Genomic DNA, 27,753 nt, shown 5'->3' with positions numbered 1-27,753 from the left:
AAGGAAAGGTGGCTTCTGGCTGATAACCCTGCAGCTGGCTGAAGGGCATTGTTGGAGGTGTGACAGGCAGAGATGCCAAGCAGGTAGCAGTGCCTGTGCTCCTTTTACTGTATTCTATAATAATAGTCACAATCAAATTAAACAAAGTGTGACAAAATTCCCAATGTTATTTGTCTTAATCATTAGATATAGTCCTTAGTCTTATGAACTGGATAAAATAAATCACTACTTGATCTGAAATGCAAAAACCCCAGACTACTGCGGTGATGAGATCATTATCAAGGTATGTTTTTGTAAAGTTTGAGAAGAAAAAACAGGTGAAAAAAGGGACATGTTTTCTGTGACACCAAAGTTTTACTCTCCTCTGCTAATGTATCTGGAAACCAACATAAACAGTTGGTTTGGGGATTTTGAAACAATCTCACAGTTTAAATAATCCAGTTTCTAGATTTGGGTGGGGGGAAAGCCTCTTTGGGAAAGCATACTCTATGCCTCTCTACTTCAGGAACAATGCGGCTTCCGTCCTAGTCATTGGACAATGGACTAGCTCTTTATTCGCGCAGGGCTTCTTAAGGGAACATGGGAGGTCGCTCCTGGATAGGTGAAACAGTCCATCTGACAGATCTACCATGTAAAAACTAGAATCTAGTCCAGTGTAGTCCAATGATAGACTACAAATGTGACATCTATTTCATGGTTTGTTCTTGTCTTTAAAATGCCTCATTAAGCCACAGATCATTATTTTTAAAGATACAGGAATGATCATCCGATTCCAACCAATAGGCAGTCATAACACTCATAACTGTGTTGTTTTCCAGATGGTATCTGCTGCAAACATCAAAGCCTTCTCATACACAGTTGGTCGATACAGCTGTGACTATGAACTGCAAATGAAAACTTCTGCACTTCACATGGCAATGGCTCACTGGCAATCCATATTTGTATCTAGAATCTGTAGAGATTAGGGGAATATTGAAATAGTGGTTTACTGCCTGAACCATCTGATGTAATTTAATTCATGATGTGATCCTTTACTTATATGTCTTCATTAAGTCACAAAAACATACACCTTCAAGTGAAAGGCAGACACAATTTATGAATTGTAATAGCTACACACTTGAATGCATTTGTGTTTGTGAGTTTAAATCCTGTTACAGACAAGATACAGACAGTGGTTTATAAAAAAGTCTAACCAGAGAAGCACAGACAGAATATTTACCAGAATATTTTTATTTTCCATCTCTTAACTATATGCTCAACACAACACAATGAATCACAGTCTCAGTTTATTCCAGTGTAAAAGACGTGAGAGAGATGGTGGTTAAGAAATATGCAGACAGACTTCTTAAAAAGCTGTTGTCAATGTTTATCAGTGTTTCCGTTTACAACCTCCGCTGTTTCTGCATCTTGATTCATGATCTGCTCATCCTTCATGCTGCTTCTGCATTGCATTTTAAATGTGTATCAGTTCCCTTTACTCACATGCAGATTCATTCTTATCTAAATTCTCTAGCTGCACTACATTACATGACCGTAAGACAAAAAAAAAGAAATGAACTACTTGAAATAAAGATTTAAAGTGTTGCAGACAAGTTTTGCTCTATTAATTTAAAAAGTTTAAGAATTAGAAAAAGACCAACCTAAAATTATAAATTTGATTATTTTCATTTTTGGGCCTTTTCATGCTTTTATTTGATAGAGGAAGGACAGTGGATAGACTCGGTAACAGGGAAGAGAGTGGGGAGAGACATGCGGCAAAGGGCCACAGGCCGGATTCGAACCTGGGCCACCCATGTACATGAGTAGCGCCTTAAACCACTCGACCATTTAAGATGTAATTTGGGGCTTTTACGCCTTTATTGTTGAGAGTGGATAGAGTCAGAAACAGAAGGTGAGTGAAGTCCACAGAAGTGGACTTGGTTTTCAGAGCCAGTGCCTCTCACTCAATTTTCTCAGGAGGAACTACTTCCATCAGCAGCTGAAGATGCATGGTGATGGGACCTGTGAAGGATGGAGGTCATCAGTTCACTAAGAGGTCAGTGCATCATAAGAAACATTTCTCTTGTGTGTTACATCTTCAAAGGGGAACATCCAATACAATAAACTCACTCATTATTTTTCTGGCCCATTTGACCTTCAGATGGACGAGAGGGTAGTAGAGGAGGAGTCCACTAAAGATGAAGACTGCACAGTACAGGTACTCTAGTTCTGGCTTATCAATAATGGGAGCCAACACCAAGTAACCAGACACTAGGACCATTAGGACTGGTATCACGATCGGCACCTTCACGTATAGAAACACACAATTAAACAGGGTCCACTATGGAGGGATAACTTAAAGGAAAATCCCTTTAAAACTGTAATTGTCAGATGGAGTGCTGTGCTTAAGCTGTATGAGGGCCATGGGTAACAGGATAATGAAAATAATAATGATAAAGGGCCCCAGCTGAATGCCATAACTATTTTTGTTGTATTTTTCTAAGTTGTCAGAACACGTTTTTAGTTTAAAGTAAACAGTGCTCCACTACTTTTGTCATGGTACTCAAACTACCAGACAGTCATCTCTCAATCTGCAGAGTTTTCCCCAAATGACTTTGGGCATTAGACACATTTAATCTTTTTTACAGTAATGCTCACTAAAAATAGTATTTGTTAAGGTACTTAGCCATTTTCAGTTATACCATCTCAGTTTTACTTGTACATTTATGTTGGGTTAACTTTACTTTTCCAAGTTAAACTACACTGTGGACATCATCCTACACTTAAAGACCCTTTTAAAGTGAAATCCAAAGTTTTTTTTGCTTAACACTCCAGATATGTTGGAATATGGTTGCTGTAAACATGTGAAAACACTGAGATCTAAATCCGCCCCTCTAACACTACAATATAAAATCACAGAGTGGTTCATCTCAGTACAGTCTGTTGTTAGCTGATGTCACTTCCTTTATTGAAAGTTAGCAGTCAGTCAAATGCTGTTTTTTTTTATTCATTGTGAGGTAAATTTGCCAAATCTATCAGCCACAGAGATCTATGGATCATTTAAAGCACAGGTGTCAAACTCAAGGCCCAGGGGCCAGATCCAGCTCGTGGAACAGTTAAATCAGGCCCGCAAGATTATCTCATATTTCTGTTATAACTGGCCCATTAGTCTGAGGTCTGCAGATTTCCTCAAATATAAAAAAACTTACCCTTGATGATTTAAGATATCCTTGTTAAGTCATAAAACACGAAAAAGTAAGGAGTAAATTTAGATAAGTAGTCAGGAATGTTGGAAAAGAAATTAATTTGTTTTTTAATTTCACATTTTCAATTTAGCATCTCACAATTAGGACTCAAACTTAGGATTCTGACTTTTAATTTCATACTTTGAGCATTTCAACTCATAATTTTGACTTCTCCTATAATATTTTGAGCTTTAAGATTCATAATTCAAATTTTTAAGTGATATTTTGACCTTTTTAACCATTTTGTACCATTTTATCTCATATTTTCAACTCCAAACTTTGACTTCGTAATCCCATGGTTTGACATTTAGAGTCACAATTTAAAATTTTGAATCATATTTTGACCTTTAATTTCATGATTACAATTTTTATTTCATATTTTGACCTTTTAAACTCACAATTTTGACTTCTTTCTAATATATTTGCCATTAAAACATTATTTTTCAATTTCAGTTTCATTTTCTTACCTTTTTGAACTACTACACTTACTTTTCTCCAGATTGTGAGCATTTAAACTTACCTTTTTAACTTTTTAAATGTCAAAATTGTTTATCATCAGTGCTGTTTTTTATTTCATATTCTATTACAAAAGTGAAAATGAGGTTGACAGTTTATGGTTAAAAAGGTGACCCTGTTAGGTCCTAAGGTTAGTCCTGAATCCAGAATCTGGCCCCTGCTGTGATTGAGTTTGACACCCCTGATTTAAAGCATCATAACAGAGATTTGAGCCAGAAAACAGACTTTGTCTCTTCTTCCGAGGTCAACAAAGGTCAAGAGGCAGGAGAATGGTGTGGGTGCTTTCCTCAATTCAGATTTTATCATTTTTTAAATCTGAAAGGATCGTATTTCTCCTGAGTGGGCGTTGCTTCATCTCATTTAACAGACACGACCACACCATCCTGGAGCAGATTTTACTGCCTCATTTTTCATGATTTTTAAGCTTAATTTTATAAACTTAGAGAAGTTTTATTTGACTGAAATTTGACCTGGGGGTTCATACCACAGCGACCTATTATACAACAAACCTAAATACAGATTTACTTTCACTTTACAGGGTCTTTAAAAGCTCTGTTTTAATCCAACTTGTTACAATATGGTAAAGTATATCTGATAAAGCTACTTCATACACTGCAATTTGACCTTCTTTTCTTTTTTTGAACATTCTTACCATGAAAGTCAGGCCAGTTTCAATGATTACAAGTGACAAGGACTGAAAGGTTTACACTCACTCTGAGGTCCTCTTCAGTCATGCACAGTACACCATCCACTCTATTGTCACTCTATTATACTTATTCCGCACAAGTGGGACCTGCCTAATTGAGTCAGTAACCTCACTCATGGTGCAAAACTATCTAATGCCCGAAGACACACTGGAAAAACTCTGCAGATTAAGCAATGATTGTCAAATAATTTGAGGACAATTACAAAAAAAGTTAAGTATTTGATTACTTACTTAAAACTAAAAACTAGTTATATTAACTAAAAAAAAGTGCATTGCATTCTATAACAGAGTGTGTATTCACAACAGGGCTAACTCTAACCCATCAAATAAAGGTGATATGGTAATTTTTTTAGGTGGGCAGAGGGTAACAAAGTTGCAGAAATAGGGCAGTGTTTGAAAGGCTGATACCCACAGTATAGGTTGCATTCAATCATAATAATAAGGCTGAAGTAATAAGGGGTTTGAGTGTCGCCCCCCAGGACATTTTGAGCAGATAGCATCATTTTCATGCAGCAGTTTGTGGTGGAAGTCCAGTTGAGAGAAAAAGAAAAGAAAAAAACAAAGGTGTAAATTAATATTGAAAAAAAAATTGCATCTCCTTCTACATGAAGCTTACATTCTAACAAGATGACAATTTATAGCTGAGTAATTTACTGAAGCATAAGCAAATCATACGAGCACTCTGTGTTAACCCTCAACATTAAATAAGACTTTCCTGAGCGTTAAACTTAGCTCCCAAACATCTAGGACTGAGTGGAGCACAGCTTCAATCATTCATGGTCTTGAATGCCATGGAGAGGGCACTCTATCACATCTTTTTTTTCTATCATAAGGGCATCAGAGAGGGCACTGAACATTTTTAGATTTGTTTCCTTGCAAAAGGCCTGAAGGGGAACTTTCAAAATGCAACTCTGAAAGAATGCAACAGTGAGAAAGAAAATGTTTCATTTGCAAGAAATAAGTGCAGCAATGAAAGATGACTTGGTGTTCTGAAAAGCTTAAAACCTGGCCTGTATTGGGATCTGTTTGTCTGAGCCTGCCAGGCAACTGACAGTGTTGTTGTGATGGATCATTTCAGTAAATATTGTATTCAATGTTGTGCTAATTAAATGATTTTCTCACCATGACAACTCTTGGTTCTGTTATTGGGATAGGCTGAATGTGTAAAGGAAGGGATTCAGAAAAACAAATAAATAGATGATGGATTAAAACACTCTTCACTTTACAAGCCTCACCTTCACGGGTCTATGGAGCTCCTTCCTGGTGAAACGCATGACGATGAGTGCCAGTGCTGCCAGTCCATAAAAGCCCCATGTAGCAAAGCTGAAGTAGTTTATGAGGGTGTTGATGTCTGCTGGGATAATGTAGAAAATTGCCAACATACCCTAAAACAAAGACAGAGTTTAAAGAAATCAAAAGACTAATAATCATTCATGTAGGAGTACACATGTACAGTTCCTATATAAAGTATTCACCCCTTGGAGGTTTTACCCTTTTATTGATTTTATAAATCAATTATGGGAAGTATAATGTGGCTTTTTGACCAAAAAAATACAAAAACTACTCTGTATGTCAAAGTGAAAACTGACTTCTACAAAGTAATGTCAATTACATAAAAACATGTGAGATAAAATAAGTGACTGCATAAATAATCACCCCCTTTAAAGTGACTGACCTAATTAAACAGAGGTCCAGCCAGTTGGTGTTAGTAGTCTCACAATTAGTGAAATGGAAATCACCTGAGTGGAGTGAATGTGTCTCAAGTGATTGTAATATATCTGGAAGGTCCAGTCACTGGTTAATCAGTATCCTTGGCTACCATTGCACCATGAGAACAGAAGGCCACCAAGACACCTATGGCTACTTGGAATTACAAGCTTAAGTAGCTGAGATGGGGGAGACTCTGAATACAACAACTGTTGCCCATTCAAAGCTTTATGGGAGAGTGGCAAAGAGAAAGCTGCTGTTGAAGAAAACTCAAACCAGACTTCACCAAAAGGCATGTGGGAGACTCTGTGGCTAAGTGGCAGAAAGTTCTTTGGTTTGATGAGACCAAAGTTGTTGTTTTTTTGGCCATCAGATAAGATGCCAAACACTGCGCATCACCACAAACACACCATCCCCACTGTGAAGCATTTTGGTGCCAGCATCATGCTGTGGGGATACTTCTCAGCAGCTGGCCCTGGAAGGCTTGTAAAGGTAGAGGGTAAATGAATGCAGTAAATTATAGGAAAATCCTGGAGGACGATCTTATTTGGTTTGCAATAAAAATATGGCTTGGGAGAAGATTTATCTTCCAGCAAAACAAATGGCCCATAGCATACAGTGGAAGCTTCACAGGAATGGTTGAAAGACAACAAGGTAAATGTTCTGGAGGGGCCAAGTCAAAGCCCAGAGCTCAATCAAATAGAGAATTTGTGGCTGGACTTGAAAAGGTTTCTCTTTACACCTGAGCCCAGTGCAACCTCACAGAGCATGAGCAGTTTTGATATAAAAATGGAGTAAAATTGGTTTCAAATTTAATAAACTTCTCTCTTCTAGGAGTTGAATGAAGGTGTCTATTTTTGACCCAGAGGAAAAGGAGAGCGATGCGGAATCTTAAGTCAGCATTTGCCAATGAAATTGTAATCACTGCATCTTTGGTAAGAAGAGAAAAGAATATGAGGTGGTTTGTTAAATCTGCACTCACATTGAATATAAGAGCAGGGGATGGGGTGTAGTGCTTTAGACTGATGTAGGATAAGATTTTCACCATGTGACCCTCTCTGCCAGAGACATAGGCCAATCTGTGAGAAAGGAAAACACGCAAAAACAGTAAAGAAGGGCATTCTTTAATGCCCATTTTAATGCAGTATGTTATGAAGCAGTCATCTCTGTTACCTCCCAGCGGTAAAACAGCTTCCATTTGCAGCTCCAAAAGTAGAAAAGACAACAAAGAGAGGAACGACCCAGGACAAAGGGTACAGGACTCTATCTCCAAAAGTCTAAAGAAGCACAGATACACCTTTAAAAAGACAATTCAGCAAAGTCAATCAATACTGAGGTGTTACTGAGGTTTGATCTGCAACTCCATGAAATAAACAATCACAGTATGTGCATGTGTGGTACATTTTTGTATTTATCCATGTGTTTACATCAACACCACACTCATAAATGATTAAAAACTGTCGTTTTATTCAAAACTCAGTGGCTTTCACTTTCTCTGTAACCATGGCAACCTACTACATTTCTTACCAAGGCAACAGCCGGAGACTGCAGGAGTTCAGTGGTGGTCATGGCGCTGAAATAAGCAATGTTGACCAACACATAACACACAGAGACCAACGGGATCCCGATGATGATAGCCAGAGGCAAGTTCCTGAGATTCATAGAGGAAAATCAGATTGAATATTACATAGATCTAAACAGAATGTAATGCCACACAAACCATCAGTCTAAACACAGAAAATTAATTTTTTATATTATACTGTAAAAGGCCTCATTTTCAGGTGAGTTCAGATTTGACATGTACTGAAAAACTACAATGTATAAAGGACATTTAAAAAGTTTGTCTTACCTGAATGGGTCTTTCAACTCTTCTGTAATACAATTAAGTTGATTCCTAATATTAAAAAATAAAAAATGGAAAATTAGAAAATGGGGAACATATGTGTATTATCATGTGTTAATTCTCTCCAGATGTCTGGTGGAAAATCAAAATGTAAATATTATGGCAAAGGAAGCAAAATTAAATATATACATGTATGTTCTAGGTCATGTGCTGATGCACTTTTTTAACATGCTTGTTTTGCCTCATCTCTTTGCTTTCTTTTTTTATTATCCAAGGTCTAAACAGCAATATGTTCATGAAAAACACTGAATGGTGCACCCTTTAAAGGAGGCAATGGTGGGTCCTGAGGTCAGACCAGTTAAGAATCACCGATATAAAGAATCTTTTGGATTGATGTCTCTTCACGTACTAAAATCAGCATGCACTCAATAACGCAGACATTTAGTTTAGTTGTTCTCACTGTGTGATCACCATACGCCCTTTACCCCTCTTATCTCCAGTGTGAGTGGTATTTAAGTCTCTTTGCTGTCTAATTGGCTTCTTTGAGAGTCTAACAGCCTGACACTTTTGACCTCTGCTTTGATCATAGCATGACCTTAGACTGAAAGTGGGTCACATGAGGCCACCCTTACAGGCCTCCACAGAAAGAGGAACTGGAATGGAGACTGTAAACCTCCAATGACCTCAAGACTAAAGACAACAAAAATACAGAAAGGAGGAATTGATCATTTGTATCATATCAAAATAAAGGTACTGGTACTGTTACCATCCATCGTAAGCCCAAAGCCCGTTGTAAAAGGCAAGTCCAATTGTGCCAAAAGATGTTGATGTGCCCTCAAATGCATTTGACAGATTCTCAGTATTTCCTATAAAAAGGAAGTAGAAATATATATAAAAGTATATGTATATAAATTGTTAGTATTCAGCATTGTAAGATATCTTAGGGATGCCTACCTTGTGATAGCATTATGATGCCAGCAACCACAATGACTAAAATAATGAAGAGCTTGGCTGCAGTGAAGAAGTTCTGCACGTAGTTTGCCAGTTTCACACTTAAACAGTTAACAGTCACGATCAACACTGAGAAGACAGAAACCATTACATAAAATCCATGTACAATCCATAAACTGTGATCATAAATATCCTTCTCCCTTCAACACAAATGTAAAACATAAGTCTATAACACAATTACACAATTAAGACATCAATGAAAGACCTGCCTGCTCTCATAGGGGCCTGGAAAAACTAATCACATGCTTAACATAGTATACAATATTTAAAATATTTTTACAAGGCCAGATTGTATCCCACTACATAAAATGTATGTGACCAAATGTTTACCCCAATTTTTCTTAAACTTTTTCCTGTCAGCCTTGGAGTAAAATGTCTGAACACCATTTGGGTGCTTTGATGTGTGATGTGTGATATGATGTGTATCTCACTAGTCTCCTTCTTTCATTTTCCTTCCATTTCTTGATGATGGATTTTACTGAACTCCAGGGGATATGCAATGCTTTGAAAATGTTTTTGTATCCATCCCCTGACATATACTTTTCAGTAACCTTTTTTTCTCAGTTGCTTGGAGTGTTCTTGTATTATTAACCAGTGACTGGACCTTCCTGACACAGGTGTCGTTAAACTACAACCACTTGAGACACATTCACTGCACTCAGCTAGTTTGCTGGACCTCTGTTGAACTAGGTCAGTCACTTTAAAGGGGGTGAGTATTTATGCAGTCACTTATTTACCCTTACATTGACATTACTTTAGAGAAATCAGTTTTCACTTTGACATTAAAGAGGAGTTTTTTGGTAAAAATCTATCAAATCAATAAAAGGGTAAAACGTTGTAGGGGGTTAATACTTTTTAAAGGCCCTTGATCCCTTGAGTCATACATTGAATTTAACTTTATAATATACTAGGAAAAAAATGGAACATACAAATTGCTGCTGCTGACAGGCACTTTGTGACAATAACTGGAGGAGTACAGCCAGGGTAGAAAGGAGTAGAGGCATATTCTGCAAAGCTCAGAGTGATGATGGCGAAAGCCGAGGGCTTTAACACCATGACCGTGGTCCAGGAGAAAAGGTAAGCCACCACAGAGCCATAAGCCTCCATCAGATATGAATACTCTGCTCCTGATTTGGGGATCATGGTGCCAAGCTCAGCATAGCACAGGGCTCCTGGGTAGACATACATGCAGACACATACACAAGAAACAGAGATTCAAGAAGAGGAAGGTGGATAAATTTATGAATATAATATTAGCTTTAATCGAGCCCTGTTAAACACCAACTAGAACTACAATGTTTTAAAATCTTAAACTTTATTCCTGTTAAACAAAAACATGTGGAAAGAGGTGCAGTCCTATTTGTGAGAACATAGAGCTGAGAACAACAAACCCAGAGAAACTCTGACATCACTCTTTTTTGATGATGTCATTATTCCCAGATAAATAAATAATGGGAATATTTTATTTTTTTCTATATAATATTCAGAATCTGCATGTAGAGGCTATATAAGAAATAATATTCCTAAACTTCGTTGGCAAATAATGTTAAAAAAGGAAGACTACAGTGACCTGAAAACTATGCTAGAAAAAAATGTCATGCAGCTATAAAGTCCTTAAGGGTCAAACTTCTCCAGCTTTGAAGTTTTAATTGTGTTGGGTTTGATTACACTACAATTAGAGCTTACATTTACCTTTTATGCTGCAGATAAAAGTTTATCATCTTCGCTCTAAGACCTAAGTACCCATAAAATAAGTCCTTAAAATACCCCTGGAGAGGAGCTTTGTGGTTAAAATTCTGGCATCTTTCACTGGACTTGTTGTTAATATAAAACCCACAGACTAAACAGTTAGTGACACAATAACTTTTTCTTGCTACATGTGTACTTCTCATGGTGAAGCCGTACAGTGTTAACCTGACACGCCAGATGGGTTTGTTTCACCATCTGGAAAACCTTCAATACTCAGCGTTTGGGAAAGGGCAGAGGCTTTGAAAAAAATTCGGAGTGTGATTGTTGAACATTCTGTCTGTCACATCTCTACGGGCTAATAAGAGCAACAAAACTCGTGACGTATCAGCAACCAAGGTGCACGTGCGTAGCTACTGAGGAATAACATGAACCATGGCGACTGTAGACATGTCAGTACACAACTTGTCGTTTTTGAAAAGAATACAACTCACTGCTGTTCTTAATTCTTCTTTTAACAAAGAAATGTTGTCAAGATCTGATAAAACTTGCACTTTAGCAGCATCCATACTAATGTCTTCCACCATAACTGCACCAGCCTCTTGTTGCTGCTTGCTTACATCATGACTCGCCCGAGCCTTAAAGTACTGCCCCCTGTCGCTGATTGGTCCTGTCACTTTCTAACCGGGCCCAAACGGTTCAGATGAAAGCTTTGCAAGATGGATTCATCAGTGAGAAACAAGGAATGGGTGTATCCATCTGCTTTGCAAAGTTAGTTAATGTGGCACTGAAGTCAAAGCATTAATCCATCCACTCCTCCTCCAGACTCTGGGACCTAGAAGAGTTCAGAGGCACAGAATCCACGTTGCTTGAAGTCCTGTGTGAAGCTTCCACAGTCAGTGATGATTTGGGCTGCCATGGCATCTGCTGGTGTTGGTCCACTGTATTTTCTGAAGTCCACAGTCAACGCAGCCATCTACCAGGACATTTTACAGCACTTCATGCTTCCTTCTGCTGACAAGCTTTATAGAGATGCTGATTTCATTTTCCAGCAGGACTTGGCACCTGCCCACTCTGCCAAAGGTACCAAAAGCTGGTTCAATGACCATGGTGTTACTGTGCTCGGTCTGGCCAGCAAACTGGCTTGACCTGAACCCCATAGAGAATCTATGGGGTATTGTCCAGAGGAAGATGAGAGACACCAGACCCAACAATGCAGATGACCTGAAGGCCGCTATCAAAGCAACCTGGGCTTCCATTACACCTGAGCAGTGCCACAGGCTGATCGCCTCCATGCCACACCGCATTGATACAGTAATTCATGCAAAAGGAGGCCCAACCAAGTATTGAGTGCATAGAAATGAACATACTCTTCAGAAGTCTGACATTTCTGTTTAAAATATCCTTTTTTAAATTGATCTTATGTAATATTCTAATTTTTTGAGAGATTGAATTTTGGGTTTTCATGTGTGTCATGCGTTTTTATGTGTAACAAGTCTATATAATAAATGGGTTTCACTTTCAGAAAAGAGTGACAAAAAATATTGAATTTTTTCATGATATTCTAATTTTTTGAGATGTACCTGTAGAGAGGGAGCAAAGTGCTCCACAATTCGATTCACCGGCGTTCTGTGTGTGCACGCTGCATATGGAAATTCGGGGTAAGGATAATGTGATGTGGATGGTGCCAGGGTCTCATAGAAGAATAGCAAATTAAATGTGAGGAAATATACTTTTAGTTCAAAGATTCAGGGACATTTCAGGGAAAAAAATGCAACTATGTCTTGTATTTTTTCCAAAATGTCCACTTTGATAAAACTCTGTATGGGTCACTATTTCAATGTGATCAATCAATCAATCAAACTTTATTTATATAGCACCTTTCAAACAAATTCAATTGCAGTTCAAAGTGCTTTACAAAGTTGTACAAAAGTGATTGACAAAAAGGTAAAATGGTAAAAAGGTTTGGGGACTAATGCACACAAAGGTAGTTTACTAAAACAATTAAAAAGATGAATCATAAGAAAAGTGACAGAGATAAAAGACAGATCAGAAAAGGGAAGAATTTCTGAAATAAGAAACATTAGAATTTGCATAAAAACAGTAAAGTTCAAATAAAACAATGATAAAAGATGTAACATTCCAAATAATTCAAAGCCTGTGAAACTGGAAATTAAAACATAGATGATCATAACTAGATTTAAATACAAGCCTAAAAACCCTAAAATTAAGATTAAAAATTTCTATAGAAATTGAATAAACCCCAATGAACAATGATTGTGATAACCTATATAGTTATAAAAATTATAAAGTACAACATAAAAGCCAGACTGAATAAATGTGTTTTTAGCTTGCGTTTAAAATCTCAATATTCTCAGCTTCTCTCAGATCCTCCGGCAGGCTGTTCCACCGTCTTGGAGCATAAAAGCTGAAAGAAGAATCACTGTACCTTTTAGTTCTGCTCTGTGGAACAGCCAAGAGAGAAGTACCAGAGGATCTGAGGGTCCGTCCAGGTTTATAAACTAAAACCATCTCTGATAGGTAGTCTGAGGCGAGGCCAAGTAGTGCTTTATAAACTAATAAAAGAATTTTAAAATCAATACGAAAACTAACAGGCAACCAGTGCAAAGACTTGAAAATAGGAGTAATGTGTGCTCTCCTTCTGGTCTTGGTCAGTACTCAATAGCCTGTTAGTGATAAAAGCGTGCATTAGTCTCTCAGTTTGGCTCAGAGAGAGAAATAGTCTGACTTTTGCGAGCCTTAAAATTAAAATCACAATCAAAGATCACCCCAAGGTTTTGTGCTTCTTGACATGGGTTTAATCCTATTTTGTGAAGTTTGGGGGTCAGTTTCTCTCTCTGAGCCTTGGATGCAATAATTAAAACTTCTGTTTTGTCCTAGTTTAGCTGCGAAAAAATTTGTGACATCCAGGCTTTTATATCTAAAACACAGTTAAAAAGAGCATCTATTTCTCTGGTGTCATCAGGAGACATGGCCACATAGAGCTGAGTATCATCAGCATAGCTGTGAAAAGAGATGCCGTGTCTCCTGATGACACCGTGATGTCACCAAAGCTTACAAAGGCCAAAGACCTTGTGAACCAGGAGGCTGATAGGCCCGGCAAATCAATATGTCTGCAGTTTATTGAGTGCTCCAAGGTCGGACTGAAGTCGTGACATTCTTGTTTGTAACACAAAGGCATGCCAGTGACAGCCACCTGAGACATTACAGCACAGTAAGACTAAACTCATCTGCAAAGAGTTTTCCACATCAGCCTCCTTCTGAGGCAGCCAGACCTTTGTGAGACAGGCTGGGCCCCTAGTTTGGCTGGGCCCCAGAGGCCTACCCTCTTGTGGGCAGCCTTGCTGGTCATCCACTCTGCATCCCCGGTAAGAAAGAACTCCTTTAACATTTATTTATTTTTCCAAACTTGCTCACATAAAGGTCAGGATTAGCTGAGACATTTTGTCTGCAGAAATTCTGCTGTTACTGTTTATCTGAGTTCATTTTAGTAATCTCAGTCCATACTGTACATTAAAACCCCGAGCAAGGTGGAAATACTTAATAAACACAAAGATATACAATGCTAATTCAAGTCCTGGACAGGTCTGGACTCTTTTCTCACCCAAAGTGGCTAACACTCCACAGGCTGCCCAGATGACAAGGCAGGGTCCCACAGCTCCAGAGTACAGCAGCACAGATTTAGGAGAAATGAAGATCCCTGAGCCAATCATCGTCCCCACAATCAGACAGATACCGCTGAGCAGACCCACCTGAGCACAAACAGAAAAAGAAATATTAATTGATTTTGATATTCTCTTATTTTTATCCCATAACCATCACCATGATGTGAAAATTTGAGTTCATCCAACTCATTTTTTTCATCAAAAACATTGAATTTTAGTTTTACTCTCATCAGGCACAGCCATACTTTTTGATGATACTTGGTGTATGCTGTTACATGATTTTAACACTCCTTTAACCAAAAGTTTGTAATGCCATCATGTTGGCAGTTGCCAGGGCTGGAGGCGGGTTATTGGGTTCCCTGTCATACATACGTATAGAGGGGAAATTCAAGGGAGCTAGCAGGGAAATTTTAGGGTAAAATCAGGGTGAAAAAAGGTCACTCTAATTTTCTTTATTTTTTCATCTTTTATTCTGCTGTGTATTTCATTTTAGATGCATTTTGTCAGTCTTTTGCTCTTTATGTGATAAATGACCTGTTTTTAACTAAGTAAAGTACTTTTACTCTGTGTATGAACGGTGCTTGATAAATAAATGATCTTTTCCTTAAATATATTTTCTGGGGTATGCTGTGGGTAAATAACCTTGCAAAGCAGATGGATACACCCGTTTCCTTGTTTTTCACTGGCAAATCCATCTTGCAAAGCTCCAATCTGCACCGTTTGGGCCCGGTTAGAAAGTGACAGGACCAATCAGCAATGAGGGGCAGTACTTTCAGGTGCAGCGGAGTCGTGACGTAAACAAGCAGCAGCAAGAGGCTGGTGCAATTATGGCGGAAGAGCTTCATGTGGGTGCTGCTAAAGTGCCAGTTTTATCAGAACTTAATGACATTTCTTCGTTAAAGAAGAACAAAGAACAGCAGTGAGGTTTTTTTTTTCAAAAGTGACAAAAGTCAAGTACTTATATGTCTATAGTCGCCATGTTTCGCGTTATTCCTCGGTAGCTGTGCATACGCAGCTCAATAGCTGCTACGTCACGTATTTTGTTGCTCTGATTGGCCCTTAGAGATGTGACAGACAGAAGGTTCATCTAATCACACTTCGAGTTTTTTTCAAAGCCTCTGCCTTTTCCCAAACGTTTCCTCTTGAAGCTTTCCCAGATGGATGTGTGAAACACATCCATCTGGTGTGTCAGGTTAGTGGGCAAAGGCACTACAAATCTTGTTTGACTGCATTTGTTTGATGGGATTCTCTGCCATTTGGAATTTAAAACTCCTTTAGAGACATCTAAAGTTATTTTCCACACCTGTAATGGTATTATTGATTTTGACAATCTCCTCTTAACAAACCTGATATTTCTCCTGAAATGGGCTTCCTCTCTGAGGGTAAAATAGTGCTAGTAAAATAATAATCCTAACCAACCTGGTGAAACTGGTTCAGTTCCTCTAAACTCACTTAAAGGCTTAGAGGGGGGTTAAAGGGGCCGATGGCACCACTGAGTGGATCACTGTAGAGTTAATATGAAGAGACAGTTGCAGTGGTACCACCTGGTGCTCAGTTCTAGCCCTCAAAGGATGGTGGGATCCTACTGGTGTGAACACCTAATAAGAGTTGTTCTCACACAATATTGAACAGAAGAGCTCAGTCAAACAGGTACACACAAACAGAAACACACATCTTTTTGTAGCACAGTAGCCTTGGCAGGCTGCTGATCCTCGGTCTGAACATCTCTGATGTGGCCGGTGGAGCCATTCTTCGACTCCTTCCTCTTCCTGATGCTGCCGTCATCCATGTCAGGCTGGGACAGATAAGAAAACACATCAAAATTAACACACATTTCACAGAAATACTTAAGGCCTCTCTGCCACAGCTGGAGCCTAACTATGCCACTGCTAAAAACACTTTAAAAGAGAGCAGCTGTAGGCTCAACTCTTTTTATATTGGTTACAACACCCAGTGTTAATCCACCATGAGCACAGCAGTAAACAATTTTCAGGAAAGTCACAGTGGCAAGGAAACTTTTAACATGCAGAAACCTTGAGCAGAACTGGACTCATGTTGAGCAGCCATCTGAAACGAGTAGAGACAAACAAACAGAGCAATAAGATACATTTATGGCTATCCTAGCCATAAATCTACTATAAACTTATTTTCCAATGTATTGCTGTAATGGAAGTAATAGCTATGTTAAATAATAGACAGAACATAGCATTGGCAACTAAAATGAGAAAATGGACAGGACTAATATTTGCAACTGAGCAGCTTAGATTCATTTTAACATTTTAATGACAAGAGATATCAGGCTGATGCTGATATTGGCACAGATGCATACAGGAAGGTCCACAGCAGCATGCCAGTGATGTTTGTAATGTTATGTTGCATAGTGGTTTATCTTATCGGATCTGTGTTGCATATAGCAAAGGTCATCACAGCACATAAGGTTTACAGGTAAGAAAACCTTGTAAACTGCTACTATGCAGTGTTGCAGTTCCCTCTGATCCAAACATGAGGCTCACATCAGTAAAACTACTCAGTAAGAACAGTATATTGTTAATCCTTTACCAATTGTTGTTCTGCTCCTGATCTGTACAGGGGTTGACCTTGTCAAGTGTTTCCATAGGGTTAGTTTTTTATGAATGGGACACTGTGGTGCTATTGTCTTGTACTGCCTTTGTTGTAAAATCTTTACAAGAAAACAGACAGACAATGCATCCTTTAAAACCAGTTAAAGCCAAAGAACCCATGTTAAAGACCAAACTGTAAGTTTATACCCACTGCTGATGCCTTGACATTGTAGTTCATTCTTCCTTTAAATTCACACTTCTCCTCCAACTTTGCATGCATCAATAGATCTATCTACCACATGGTCATTCTCACAGTTAAAGCTTAAAGAAGGCAGTAAGTGCAGTAAATCTGCATCTTTTCTGAAAACAACTAACTTCTTCGTTCTGGTTTTTGACAGGATTTCAAACATGCATTACAATGATGCTCCTTGTACAAAAATAATTGAGAGTAATAAAATCCCTACAAATGTTAGATTAGTAGGATGAAGCCCATTTTAAAGCTTCAAATGTGGGTTTTTAATTGGTTATTAAAGAGACTGAAATTAACACCAAAGCATAGACAGAGCCAAGGAGTGCTCCACAAGGCTTCATCTCTGAATGTTCCCTAAAATGCTCAGATGTTTTATATGTTTCTGCTACAGGTTATAGATAAATTTAAAAGGCAATATATGATATTTTACACACGGACCCTGCTGATCCCAACATGGAAATTTCCTTCTTGTAGTCAAACTGACCAAATCAAAGCATATAACTTATAACACCTACATAAACACTACAGTGTAAATAACTGCAATAAAACATTATATTAAATATTCTGCATTTTCATAAATAAATCTGAGTCTGGAACTACATGTTTTGCTATTCATGCTTACTTTTTTTAGAAACAAATATTCTGATTTTTGACATGTTGGTTACAGAGTGATGAGAAGATTTTCAGAAAAATTAAAAATTAAAATGATGTTAATTCCAAAGGCTGTTTTTGTAAGTGGAACTGTATTTTCATGCCATCATGCTTGGTTTGTTGACACTTTGAATTTATTGATTGATTGATTGATTCTTTAATGACCACACAGCCAAGCTGGTGGAATTTGTTGTCAGTACAGCTGGTACAGGTTCCAACATTTAAACACAAACATAGATATACAGCCAGACAAACACATTCAGACAGTCACAAAGGCCATGCTTAACCCTCCTCTGTGTTCAGAGTTCAGAATATTAATAGCAATTGGGAAGAAACTGTTTTTGAAATGGGTTGTTTTGGAGGCAATTGACCTGTAGCGCCTCCCAGAGGGCAGTAACTGGAATACACAGTGTGCAGGATAAGGGTGACATTTTTATTCAATATAACTCTGAAGTAGTGCATATAACTGCCTGATAAAGCTTGGAACACACTACAGCAGGGGTGTCCAAACTTTTTTCCATTCAGGGCCACATATGGAGATATATAAGGATGGTGGGGCCACTTTCATATACCTCACCTTGATATTCAAGTTACTAAAACCAGTCTAAGATATGCTTTGTGATTGGGCATGCTAAAATGACTATTTAATGACAAGGCAAATAACTAATCATTTTAAGGAGTTTGAGGTGGCTAATCAGATTTCAGGGGGCTCTGGCCAGCCAATGGTGCCACTGGCTCTGTCCCTGGAACATCACTGGTGCTGCTATGTCCTGTCATTATCTATCAGGGTGTTATAAATCAGGATACTGTTATTATGTTGGTTGCCAATATATTTACCATTTACGGTGTTGTCTCAGTTTAGCCATGAAAGAAAACATGAACAAATTCATCTTGTCAAAATGTTTGTTTACAGAATTAGCATGGTATCATTATTTTGTGCTGAAATGAAGAAGAATAATGTAGTTTAGTTCAAGCTTCATGCTCTAATGTGGACCAAATTTCATTTAATTTCAAGACTTTGTTGAGGACCAGTCAAAAATGGCTTGCGGGCCACATTTGGCCTCTGGGCCATAGTTTGGGCACCCTTACACTACAGGATAATTGTGTAAATTCGGAAAAAGATGTCCCCCCTCTGACCAAAGTCAACAAAAGTCAGACTGTTGGATGGTTCTAAAGATTAGAACTTTTTTGTGGTATACGGTGTTTTAAGAATGGTTTCTCTTGAAATCATAAATGTTAAACATATTTAAAATCTATGATCTGAAATCCTGCTGTGGGGCATAGAGGGCAGCCCAGCAGGCATGATCAGAATTGTCACATGGCACTGAACAACGGCCAGTCATCATGAAGCTGACCAAAGACGGAAGAACAACAAACACAGCCATGGCAATGATAGTAGACATGAAGCCTAAAGTTAGATGGATGTAAGAAATGAATGAACAACTTCTTGATTTGTAGCTACAACACAAGTGTTGACACGTCCTGTAAAACATTACACAATTGTGAGAATCGACACTCTGTTGGTCAACAGAATCTGTTTAGCCCCAAACACTCAGGTGCCATACTCCTGCGTTATGCCATCTGTCATGACTCAATTGCCGTCCCCAACACACACCGACACCTGCATGTCAATGTGGGTCTGGACCTGAGTTTCCCTTAGCTGCTATTTACTGGTGTTTGGCCGGCAGATGAAAATCATTAACAGCCAAAATACCCACCTGAAAAATATGCCAGTACCAAATACTTAAATGGTAAGTAGCTAGTTAGTTATTTGTTTAGACAATTTGTTGGTGTTTTTAGTGGAGGATAGTATTTGGCTGTTGTAAGCTGCTAAGGGCGCACTTACACACGCCAGCGTGCCATTTTCTTACCGTGCTAAAGCCCATTTGACCCCTTCCCCTGTCTCCCCTTTGGCCTGCACTCACACTGCTCAACGCATCCAGGCCTGAGCACAGATATGTCATGCAAGACCGTAAAATATTTCACCTGACCTGAGATCAGTAGGCTACGTTGACTATAAAGATCCCAGTGAGGAGGGAGAGAGAGAGAGAGAGAGAGAGGTTCGTAGCGGAGAGTTATTGCTCACAGCATATAATCTTCAGCTTGATCAGTGTTCCAAGCATTTCTGCTGAATAAAACCTGGACTTTTTAACTTGTACGAGCCCCTACAGTCATTCCTCTGGGTGTTCGTACACTATCTAAATCCCCCTGGCATTCCTTTAAGTGCCATAAACTGTGCCATCTTACTGCGTAATTTTGGATGCCTTTCAGTGTTGCACCTAACAAGCTCTCATGTCATAGGACACCCTGTGTCCAGAGCACGATTAAATGTTCAGTTAAGAGTTTTTTTACCGTGACAAGAGCAATTTTAATTAACTAACAATGTTCTGTTCAAACATTAGTGATCAAAACCATAATTTCTCTTTTTGATGACATGAAATAGAATCATAGGTAATTAATTCAGTGGATAATAGTTTGGCATTTTGATTTTATAATAATGAGAGGTCAAATCAGCCATGAGATTAACCCCGGCACACGCTTGCGTATTTGGCGGACTCTCTTTTACTCAAGGAAGATAAAAGGTGTTTTTTATCACGTGAGCTGCTGCTCAATCAAGGGAAGAAGCTTTATTTCACACACTAAAAAAAAACCCTACCTCTCACAGTCGCTAAAGCCTGACTTTGCAAGAAACTGGTCAGAAATATGGACTGGGCTGGGATCCATTAGAACGAGGTCATATGGAGCTATGCAAAGTTAAATTCTCCAGCTCTGATAAAATCTCTGTAACTTGTTGAAATACAATAAGACAAAATATACAGTTCTCTCTTCATCTCTCTAGAAAAAATCCTGCCGTCTACACTAACCTCTCTTTGGGACTTGAGGCTGGCTGCAGGAACACCAGAAGTCCCGTCTCAACACCTGCTGAACAGCCAGTTTTTACACTAGAAATAAACTGGTTTACAGCCTGGTTCAAAAAACCAAACGTGTCTCATTAGCTAATGTCTTTATGCGCTCTCACTGTACAAGTGATGATTTTTTTTTGTACCACAATCATTTCGATTATATTGAGGAAATAAACTCACTGCGTCTCTTTTGATTGACAGACAGCTCGACAGGCAGAAGCTAACTTTCTGTCAACCAGAATGCTAGCTAGCTAGCTGACAGGAAATCCAGCTTAGTGGGCGGGCCGTGAGGTTGATCCAAAGTTCAGTTGAGACCATGATTTTAATATGGAAGCCGCCGCGGATTGGCTTCAAGAGCTGTTTGAGTCTGCCTATTGTTACCAGACAGCTTACATCACACAGGGTTTGTCCAATTCTTCCTACAGTCTATGGTTACGTCACATTTCCATGTTTGGGCTTCTTCATTTGCATTCATGCCGTGCCAAGGCCCACCTCGTCCTTCCATGCCGGGGCTGTGAAGCGTGCCGCGCCCAAACATGGAACGAATGCACTCAAACGTACTGGACGTTAGGCACAAACAAGCCCAGGCACAGTACGGATGGCCTAGTCTAAGTGCGCCATAAGCTATGGTAGCTAACAAACTAACTTGGAGCTACAATGCTAAAGTGAAGCTAAGCTTTTATGTGTTAAACATAGATGTTTATTGTAGAACTGGCTGCATATGTGTAAGGAAACGCTTATAATTTACATTAGATTTGATTAAAAAACTGACAAAATGACAGTAGAGAATGTCTTTTCACAGTCATTACCGAGGTCTAGTCATGTGAAATACGTGTCAAGTAGGCAGTAATGACAGGGTTAAAAGAACTCAGGCACTGTGATGAACTAGGATCAGTTTCAGACAGAAACATGTCTTCCTCAGTCCTCTTTTAGTGCAGAGATAAAGCTATATCACATAGGGCTGGGCAGTTTATCAAAATAAGGTTAAATCGCAATATGACCCACTGCAATTTTCAAATCGCAAAAGGTGCAATATTTCTTTGACCTGAAATTTGTGTCAAAATACCAGTTTTTAATTTTTTCTTGCAGAAGACATTACGCATGGCATATCATGCAATTATTCAGATGCCAACGGTCTACAGAAAATCCTACCTTCTTCATTTTTGTACTTTTTTTCTTTTTTTAATATAAGAATGACAAAAACCCTTCAATGCAACAATTCCTATCCAATTTACAATACGGGTTAAAATCATCAGAATTAGACACTTTTAAAGAATTGTTCAGCCCTTGTTTGGGAATAAAAGAAAGTTAAGGAATAATCGTGTATCAAATCGCAACTGCAATATTAGGGGAAAAAATTGCAACTATATTATTATCCAAAATCGTTCAGCCCAAATATCACAGTGTTTCTGTTTTTTATGTTTTATTGCTGTTAAATGCAGATCATTGGTCTCGTAGTCACAAACTATATGCCCAGTAGTTGTTCTCAAAGGCTGGAAGTCTTGAGGACAACAAAGTCTAGAAGAAACTCTGGTCCAGACCCTTGTAAGTTTAGGCAATGCCCCAACTATTTAACATATTTGGCTCTGGCTCTGAACTAATGAACAAAAAGCAAATAAAATCATCAGTGACAAATTTGACCGTTTTTCTAAGGTCATCTTGAATGCCAATATAAGTGTTTCTCAAGGCAAAGATGCATGCTATGTTATACATCTTTGTTTTGCTTTGTTAAACACATGGCTTGTACATGGACAGGACAAAACACAGCAAAGCAATAAGAGGTACCACAGGGAGGTGCCAAAATCAAGTGAAGATAGATAGACTGACAGGAAAAGAGAACAGCCCTCTCCCACTCAGCATGCACAGAAATGTTTAACTTTAAATTTCTGTTAATAAGAAATCTGACAAGGCCACATGGTGGTAAAGAGACTCTGTAAAAAGAGGAATGTGTCAGCTGAAATTTAACATTACAACTGTCTGCCTTGCTCAGGTAAAAACTTAAACCAGTACATAAATTAGGGCATTTTTATCACACTTACTCAAACAAATTGTCACTTACATTTGACTGCCAAAAACCCTTAGTAATGCTCCATGATCTTTGTTATTTTTTCCAGCACAGGCACAGTGATATAAAGCAACAGAAGATAATGAGCCAAATTTAATGAGGGAGAGCAGGAATGTCTGATGCAAAAGAAAACCTTGGGCTCCTCCAGTCTGAGCACACTCCTTCAGTGGGAGGGTCCCCCGTCTCATTGGACACCATGGACAGCACAGGACGAAAGGGAGGGTAATGACAGGGAGGCAGATTGTGTCTTGTTGTTCAAAGTTAATAAAAAATCCACAGATTTAAGCTTAAACAGAGAGGTTTGGTTGGCGTGCCAAAGACAACAGAAATCCACTTTTGGAGAAGTTTTTAAAGAACTGTGTGTGTGTGTGTTTTTTTTAAGATAAATATGATAAGATAGGAATAAAAAAAATAAGCATACATTTTCTGACTTGGAGACTTTAGGGTTATGACTGGGGTTACAGTGTTTCTGTGATTGTTATTTTTTCAGCTTTGTAATTGCTTAGGCGTGACTACATGAAGATGCTTCACAGGCTCATAAACTCTGATGTAACTGGTCTGATACAAATGACCAAATAATTATCCATTTTCAACAGAAAGCTCTGAAACACTCTCTCCTCTCTGACCTTACAATACCTGACTTCCCTCACAATGCCTCTTTGATACGGATACATGATACCTCAGTGTGTGTGTTTGTACGAGAGAGAGAGAGTGAAGAAAACATTCCCTTTTTTCTACCTTTCTCTCTACTTTCTTGTTGTTAAAAGTCTCTCAGTGTTAAAGCTGTAGAGTCTCACTCTAATAATAAAGAATTTTCAGTGTTGTGTGTATTGATCTTTTTGGAGCAGAAATCAGAGAGGATAAGAACTCCTATGTTTGCTCCTCCATGTAATCTCATTTTCTTGATTCTATCTGATCCACTTCAGTCTTTTTACCAAGAAAAATCTGTGTTGAATATACTGTATAACTTTAAGACATGTGATCCATACCAGTGTTACATTTCTTAAAACAGCATAGAGTCACAACAGAGTCTTCTCTTTTTTCATACTAAGCTAAAAGTGTTATTTTTATCCAAAAGTCACAGAACATTGATTCTACTTTGGCTATGTTCCTCTTTGTTTTATCATCCTCTGATGTCAGGTTTGATCAGACATATAAGAGTGGTTAAAAGTCAAGCAACGTCTGTGTTGGCCCCATTATCCCCCTCTGGGTCTGCGTGTGTTTAAGCTCCAGCTTAAGCTGCAGACTATTTTATCCTTTGAAATGAGAGGGGGTTGAGAAAAATATGAAAAGAATTTGTTCTATTAGGACAATTTAAAAAAAAAGATGTATACCACAATCTGCAACACTGATGATTTCTCTATAGCGCATGTGAAGCTTTAATAAGCTTTGATACGCATGGAACTTTATGATCACTTTCTTATTTTAACTTCAAATTGAGAAATAAAGGCAAAATTAGATTTTTGTTGGTAGAAATAATAAAGAATAAATTACAAATAGAGGTAGGTAAAGTGTCAGGACTATTTCAAAAGTTGTCAAAACAGGAAAAATAGCCTAACCTTTACTCATTCTCCTAGTCGTTCTATTCCTTTGTTACAATGAACCTCAAAAATGACCTCCACAACCAAAAGCATGTGAACTACTACATTGCATATAAAAAGTATTCATCCCCTCAGATGTTTTACCCTTTTATTGATATTATAAATCAATCATGGTCAATATAATTTGGCTTTTTGATTTAAAAAAAATACAAAAAGGACTTCTTAATGTCAAAGTTAAAACAGATTTCTACATAGTAATACCAATTCAATAAGAATATGTAATATAAAATAAGTAATTGCATAAATATTCACCTCCTTTAAAGTGAATGACCTAATTCAACAGAGGTCCAGCCAGTTGGTGCTAGTAGTCCCTCAGTTGTGAAAGGGGATGACCTGAGTGTCGTGAATGTGTCTCAAGTTATTGTAGTATAAAGCCACATGTGTCTTGAAGGTCCAGTCACTGGTTAAACAGTTTTTCCGGCCACCATTACACCATGAAAAAAAAAACAATCCAAGCAACTCAGAGAAAAGGTTATTGAAAAATATAAGTCCTTGAGCTCAGTTAAATTCATCATCAAGGAATGAAAGGATTTTGGCTCATGTGTAAATCTACCTAGATCAGACCGTCCTCACAAACTGACTGACCATGAAAGAGACTAGTGAGGGAGGTTAGCAAGAGATCTATTACTACTCTGAAGGAATTACAAGCTTCAGCAGCTGAGATGGGAGAGATTCTGCATACAATTGTTGCCTGGGTTCTTCACCAGTCAAAGCTTTATGGGAGAGTGGTAAAGGGAAAGCCACTGTTGAAGAAAACTCAGATTAAATCTCAACTGGAGTTCACCAAAAGGTATTTGGGAGACTCCATGGCTGAGTGGGTGAAAGTTCTTTGGTCTGATGAGACCAAAATTGTGCTTTTTGGCCATCAGGATGAGATATTTGGCAGACACCAAACACTGCACATCCCCACTGTGAAGCACAGAGGTGGCAGCATCATGCTGTGGGGATGCTTCTTGGCAGCCAGCCCTGGGAGGCTTATAAAGGTAGATTGTAAAATAAAAGCGGCAAAATATAGGAAAATCCTGGGGGGTGAGCTTCTTATTCAGTCTGCAAGAGAACTACGCCTTGAGAGAAGATTTATTTTCAGCTAGACAATGACCTAAAGCATACAGAGAAAGCATCACAGAAATAGTTGAAAGACAACAAGGTGAATGTTCTGGAGTGGCCGAGTCAAAGCCCAGACCTCAATCCAACAGAGAATTTGTGGCTGGACTTGAAAATGGCTTTTCATGTTTGATCCCTGTGCAACCTGACAGAGCATAAGTAGTTCTGCAAAGCAGAATGGAGTAAAATTGCAGTGTTGAGCTTCGCAAGCCTGAGTGAGAGCCATCCACACAGACTCAATGCTGTGATTGAAGCCAAAGGTGCATCTTCTTATACTGACTTGAAGGGGTGAATATATATGCAGTCACCTATTCTACATTACATATTCTTTTTAGGACTGATATTACTTCATAGAAATCTGTTTTCACTTTGACATTAAAGAATCTTTTTGTATTTTTTTGGTCAAAAAAGCCAAATTGTATTGTCCATGATTGATTTTAAATCAATAAAAGGGTGAGACATCCAAGAGGGTGAATAATTGTTATAAGCACTGTAAGTACAGTCTAATCCAAAACTGGCACCAGTTCTAAATCAGCTAAAATCATCAGCCTCGCCACCTTGTAGCATTCTGCTTTAACAGGAAACAACATTTGGCTTATTTGAGCTCAGAAACTCAAACTCTGTGAACTCCAGACCGGTAACCATTTAAGTGCATTTACATACACAATTATTCATCATTGATTATTAGTTTTCTGCAGTAAGGGTCTGTGAAAAGTTAGGCAGGTTTTTTGGTGGGAGAACTGTATTAACTGTTAGAAATAGCACAAATGGAGATTAAAGTAGCACAAAGAATGATTGCCATCTCTGAGAAATCCAACTTGTCATTGTTGCATAAGATACTTTAGAAAGTCTTTTAATCCAGTGAAGTGAGTCTGTGCACAACAATAATGTTTTAGTGGTTTTTACGTTGGAGCTCTTCATACAGAAACTGTCCTTGTGATGGTAGCTAAAGCCCTTTTTTATTATCTGATAAGAGGTGTTTTCTGTTCTCTTCAGTTAATTCTGAATGCTCCTTTTGATACTGTTTTTTTTCTTTCCTGCAACAGTGCCTTCAAAAGACATGCTTTATAACTCCTGCAATCATACTTGTCCGATAAAACCTTTTCATTTGCTATAACAAATATATCAATACATTTTTTGCTGGTTTTAACAATGGCATTCCTAAAACATCCATTCTCTGCTCTCTCCTGTTCTCCATCTTTGCTTCCTCTTTGCCAAATAATACAGAACCAATCAAAAAAAAAAAGGCTTCTTTCACTCAAAAGTGACCTTGGACTGAAAGTCTCAGTCCTTCAGTAAAGAACTTGACCAAGCCTTGATTTTTTTTCTTACATACATTACTTAAATAAGATCACTCATGACTCCCAGTGATTTGTATTAGTTAGCTGGAAAATGCAGCTGCTCAAATTCTAACAAGCAAACACCAAAACATCACCGCTGGCCTACCACAGAAAAAATATCTGACCATCACATTTATAATAAATAAATAAAAACATTTAATACAGCACCCCACAAGAGTTATACTTTGATTAAAAAAAAAAAAAAGTAACAAGTATGATGTTTTAAAGAATTTGTTGTCATGATAAGTTATGTTTGGTCTTATCAACATTTACCAGAGTTAAGTAATAATTTTAAAATGTTGCAAAGTTTCTAGGTTTTATTAAGGCCATTGTGCAAGTAGTATGCTGGTAAACTATAAACACTGTACAGGCTAAACAGACTGTTTTGGTTTGTCAGGAAGCCTATTTCTGCCACTTTCTGCAAAGTTAGGCAATTTTTTAAGCCCTAAAATAAAAATAAAAAAAAGAAAGTTAACATTTTGTGATTGAGAACTTGTTATGAGATAAAAATTTGAGATTTTGAGATAGTAAGACATAATTATGAGATAAAAATTCAAAAGAATAAGACAGTAAATTACTATCCGTCTTAAAATCAGGATTTTTTTAGCACGTAATTTCAACTTATTTATTATAATAAATACTTTTCATCAAATAATTCTGACTTACTTTACTATTATTATGACTTTTCATCCACCAATTCTGACTTATCATCTCACATTTATGACTTTTCATCAAATAATTATGACTTATTATCTTATAATTATAACTTTTCATCAACTAATTCAGGCTTATTATTTCAAAATTATGACTTATTATCCCATAATTATTACTTTTTAGAAAATAATTTTGTCTTATGATCTTATAGTTATTACTTTTTATGAACTACATCTGACTTATTA

The 27,753-nt window shown here is 37.9% G+C and overlaps 1 protein-coding gene across 2 annotated transcripts; it reads right to left on the bottom strand.

Annotated features, from left to right (window-relative positions):
* Positions 1-1,833: 1,833 nt before the first annotated feature.
* On the bottom strand, positions 1,834-22,927 carry slc7a9 (solute carrier family 7 member 9). Of its 2 annotated transcripts, none has more exons than XM_041790708.1 (13): positions 22,804-22,927; positions 16,052-16,174; positions 14,319-14,466; positions 9,937-10,179; positions 8,951-9,076; positions 8,763-8,862; positions 8,003-8,047; positions 7,681-7,804; positions 7,327-7,430; positions 7,136-7,232; positions 5,682-5,831; positions 2,110-2,284; positions 1,834-2,001 (listed from the first exon to the last, which is right to left on the bottom strand). In XM_041790708.1, the coding sequence occupies exons 2-13, from the start codon at positions 16,166-16,168 to the stop codon at positions 1,940-1,942; spliced, it is 1,491 nt and encodes a 496-aa protein (XP_041646642.1). In that variant the 5' UTR covers positions 16,169-16,174; positions 22,804-22,927; the 3' UTR covers positions 1,834-1,939. The 2 variants fall into 2 exon arrangements, with proteins under 2 accessions (XP_041646642.1, XP_041646634.1); XM_041790700.1 differs by lacking the exon at positions 22,804-22,927 and adding an exon at positions 20,925-20,995.
* Between the last annotated feature and the right edge of the window lie 4,826 nt (positions 22,928-27,753).

This window comes from Cheilinus undulatus, linkage group 1, assembly GCF_018320785.1.
Source record: "Cheilinus undulatus linkage group 1, ASM1832078v1, whole genome shotgun sequence".
Lineage (NCBI taxonomy): Eukaryota > Metazoa > Chordata > Actinopteri > Labriformes > Labridae > Cheilinus > Cheilinus undulatus.
The sequence above is the reverse complement of the archived record's forward strand: the minus strand, read 5'-3'. Positions and strand labels throughout refer to the sequence as shown.

What these genes read in the sequence shown, in the direction of transcription:
- slc7a9 (XM_041790708.1), bottom strand. Translation starts at nt 16,168, where the DNA reads ATGGATGACGGCAGCATCAGGAAGAGGAAGGAGTCGAAGAATGGCTCC. An exon ending in AGTCTCCGGCTGTTGCCTTG is followed by an intron (nt 7,431 to 7,680) that starts GTAAGAAATGTA and finishes GTGCTTCTTTAG; the next exon opens with ACTTTTGGAGATAGAGTCCT. An exon ending in AGCTGTTTTACCGCTGGGAG is followed by an intron (nt 7,233 to 7,326) that starts GTAACAGAGATG and finishes CCTTTCTCACAG; the next exon opens with ATTGGCCTATGTCTCTGGCA.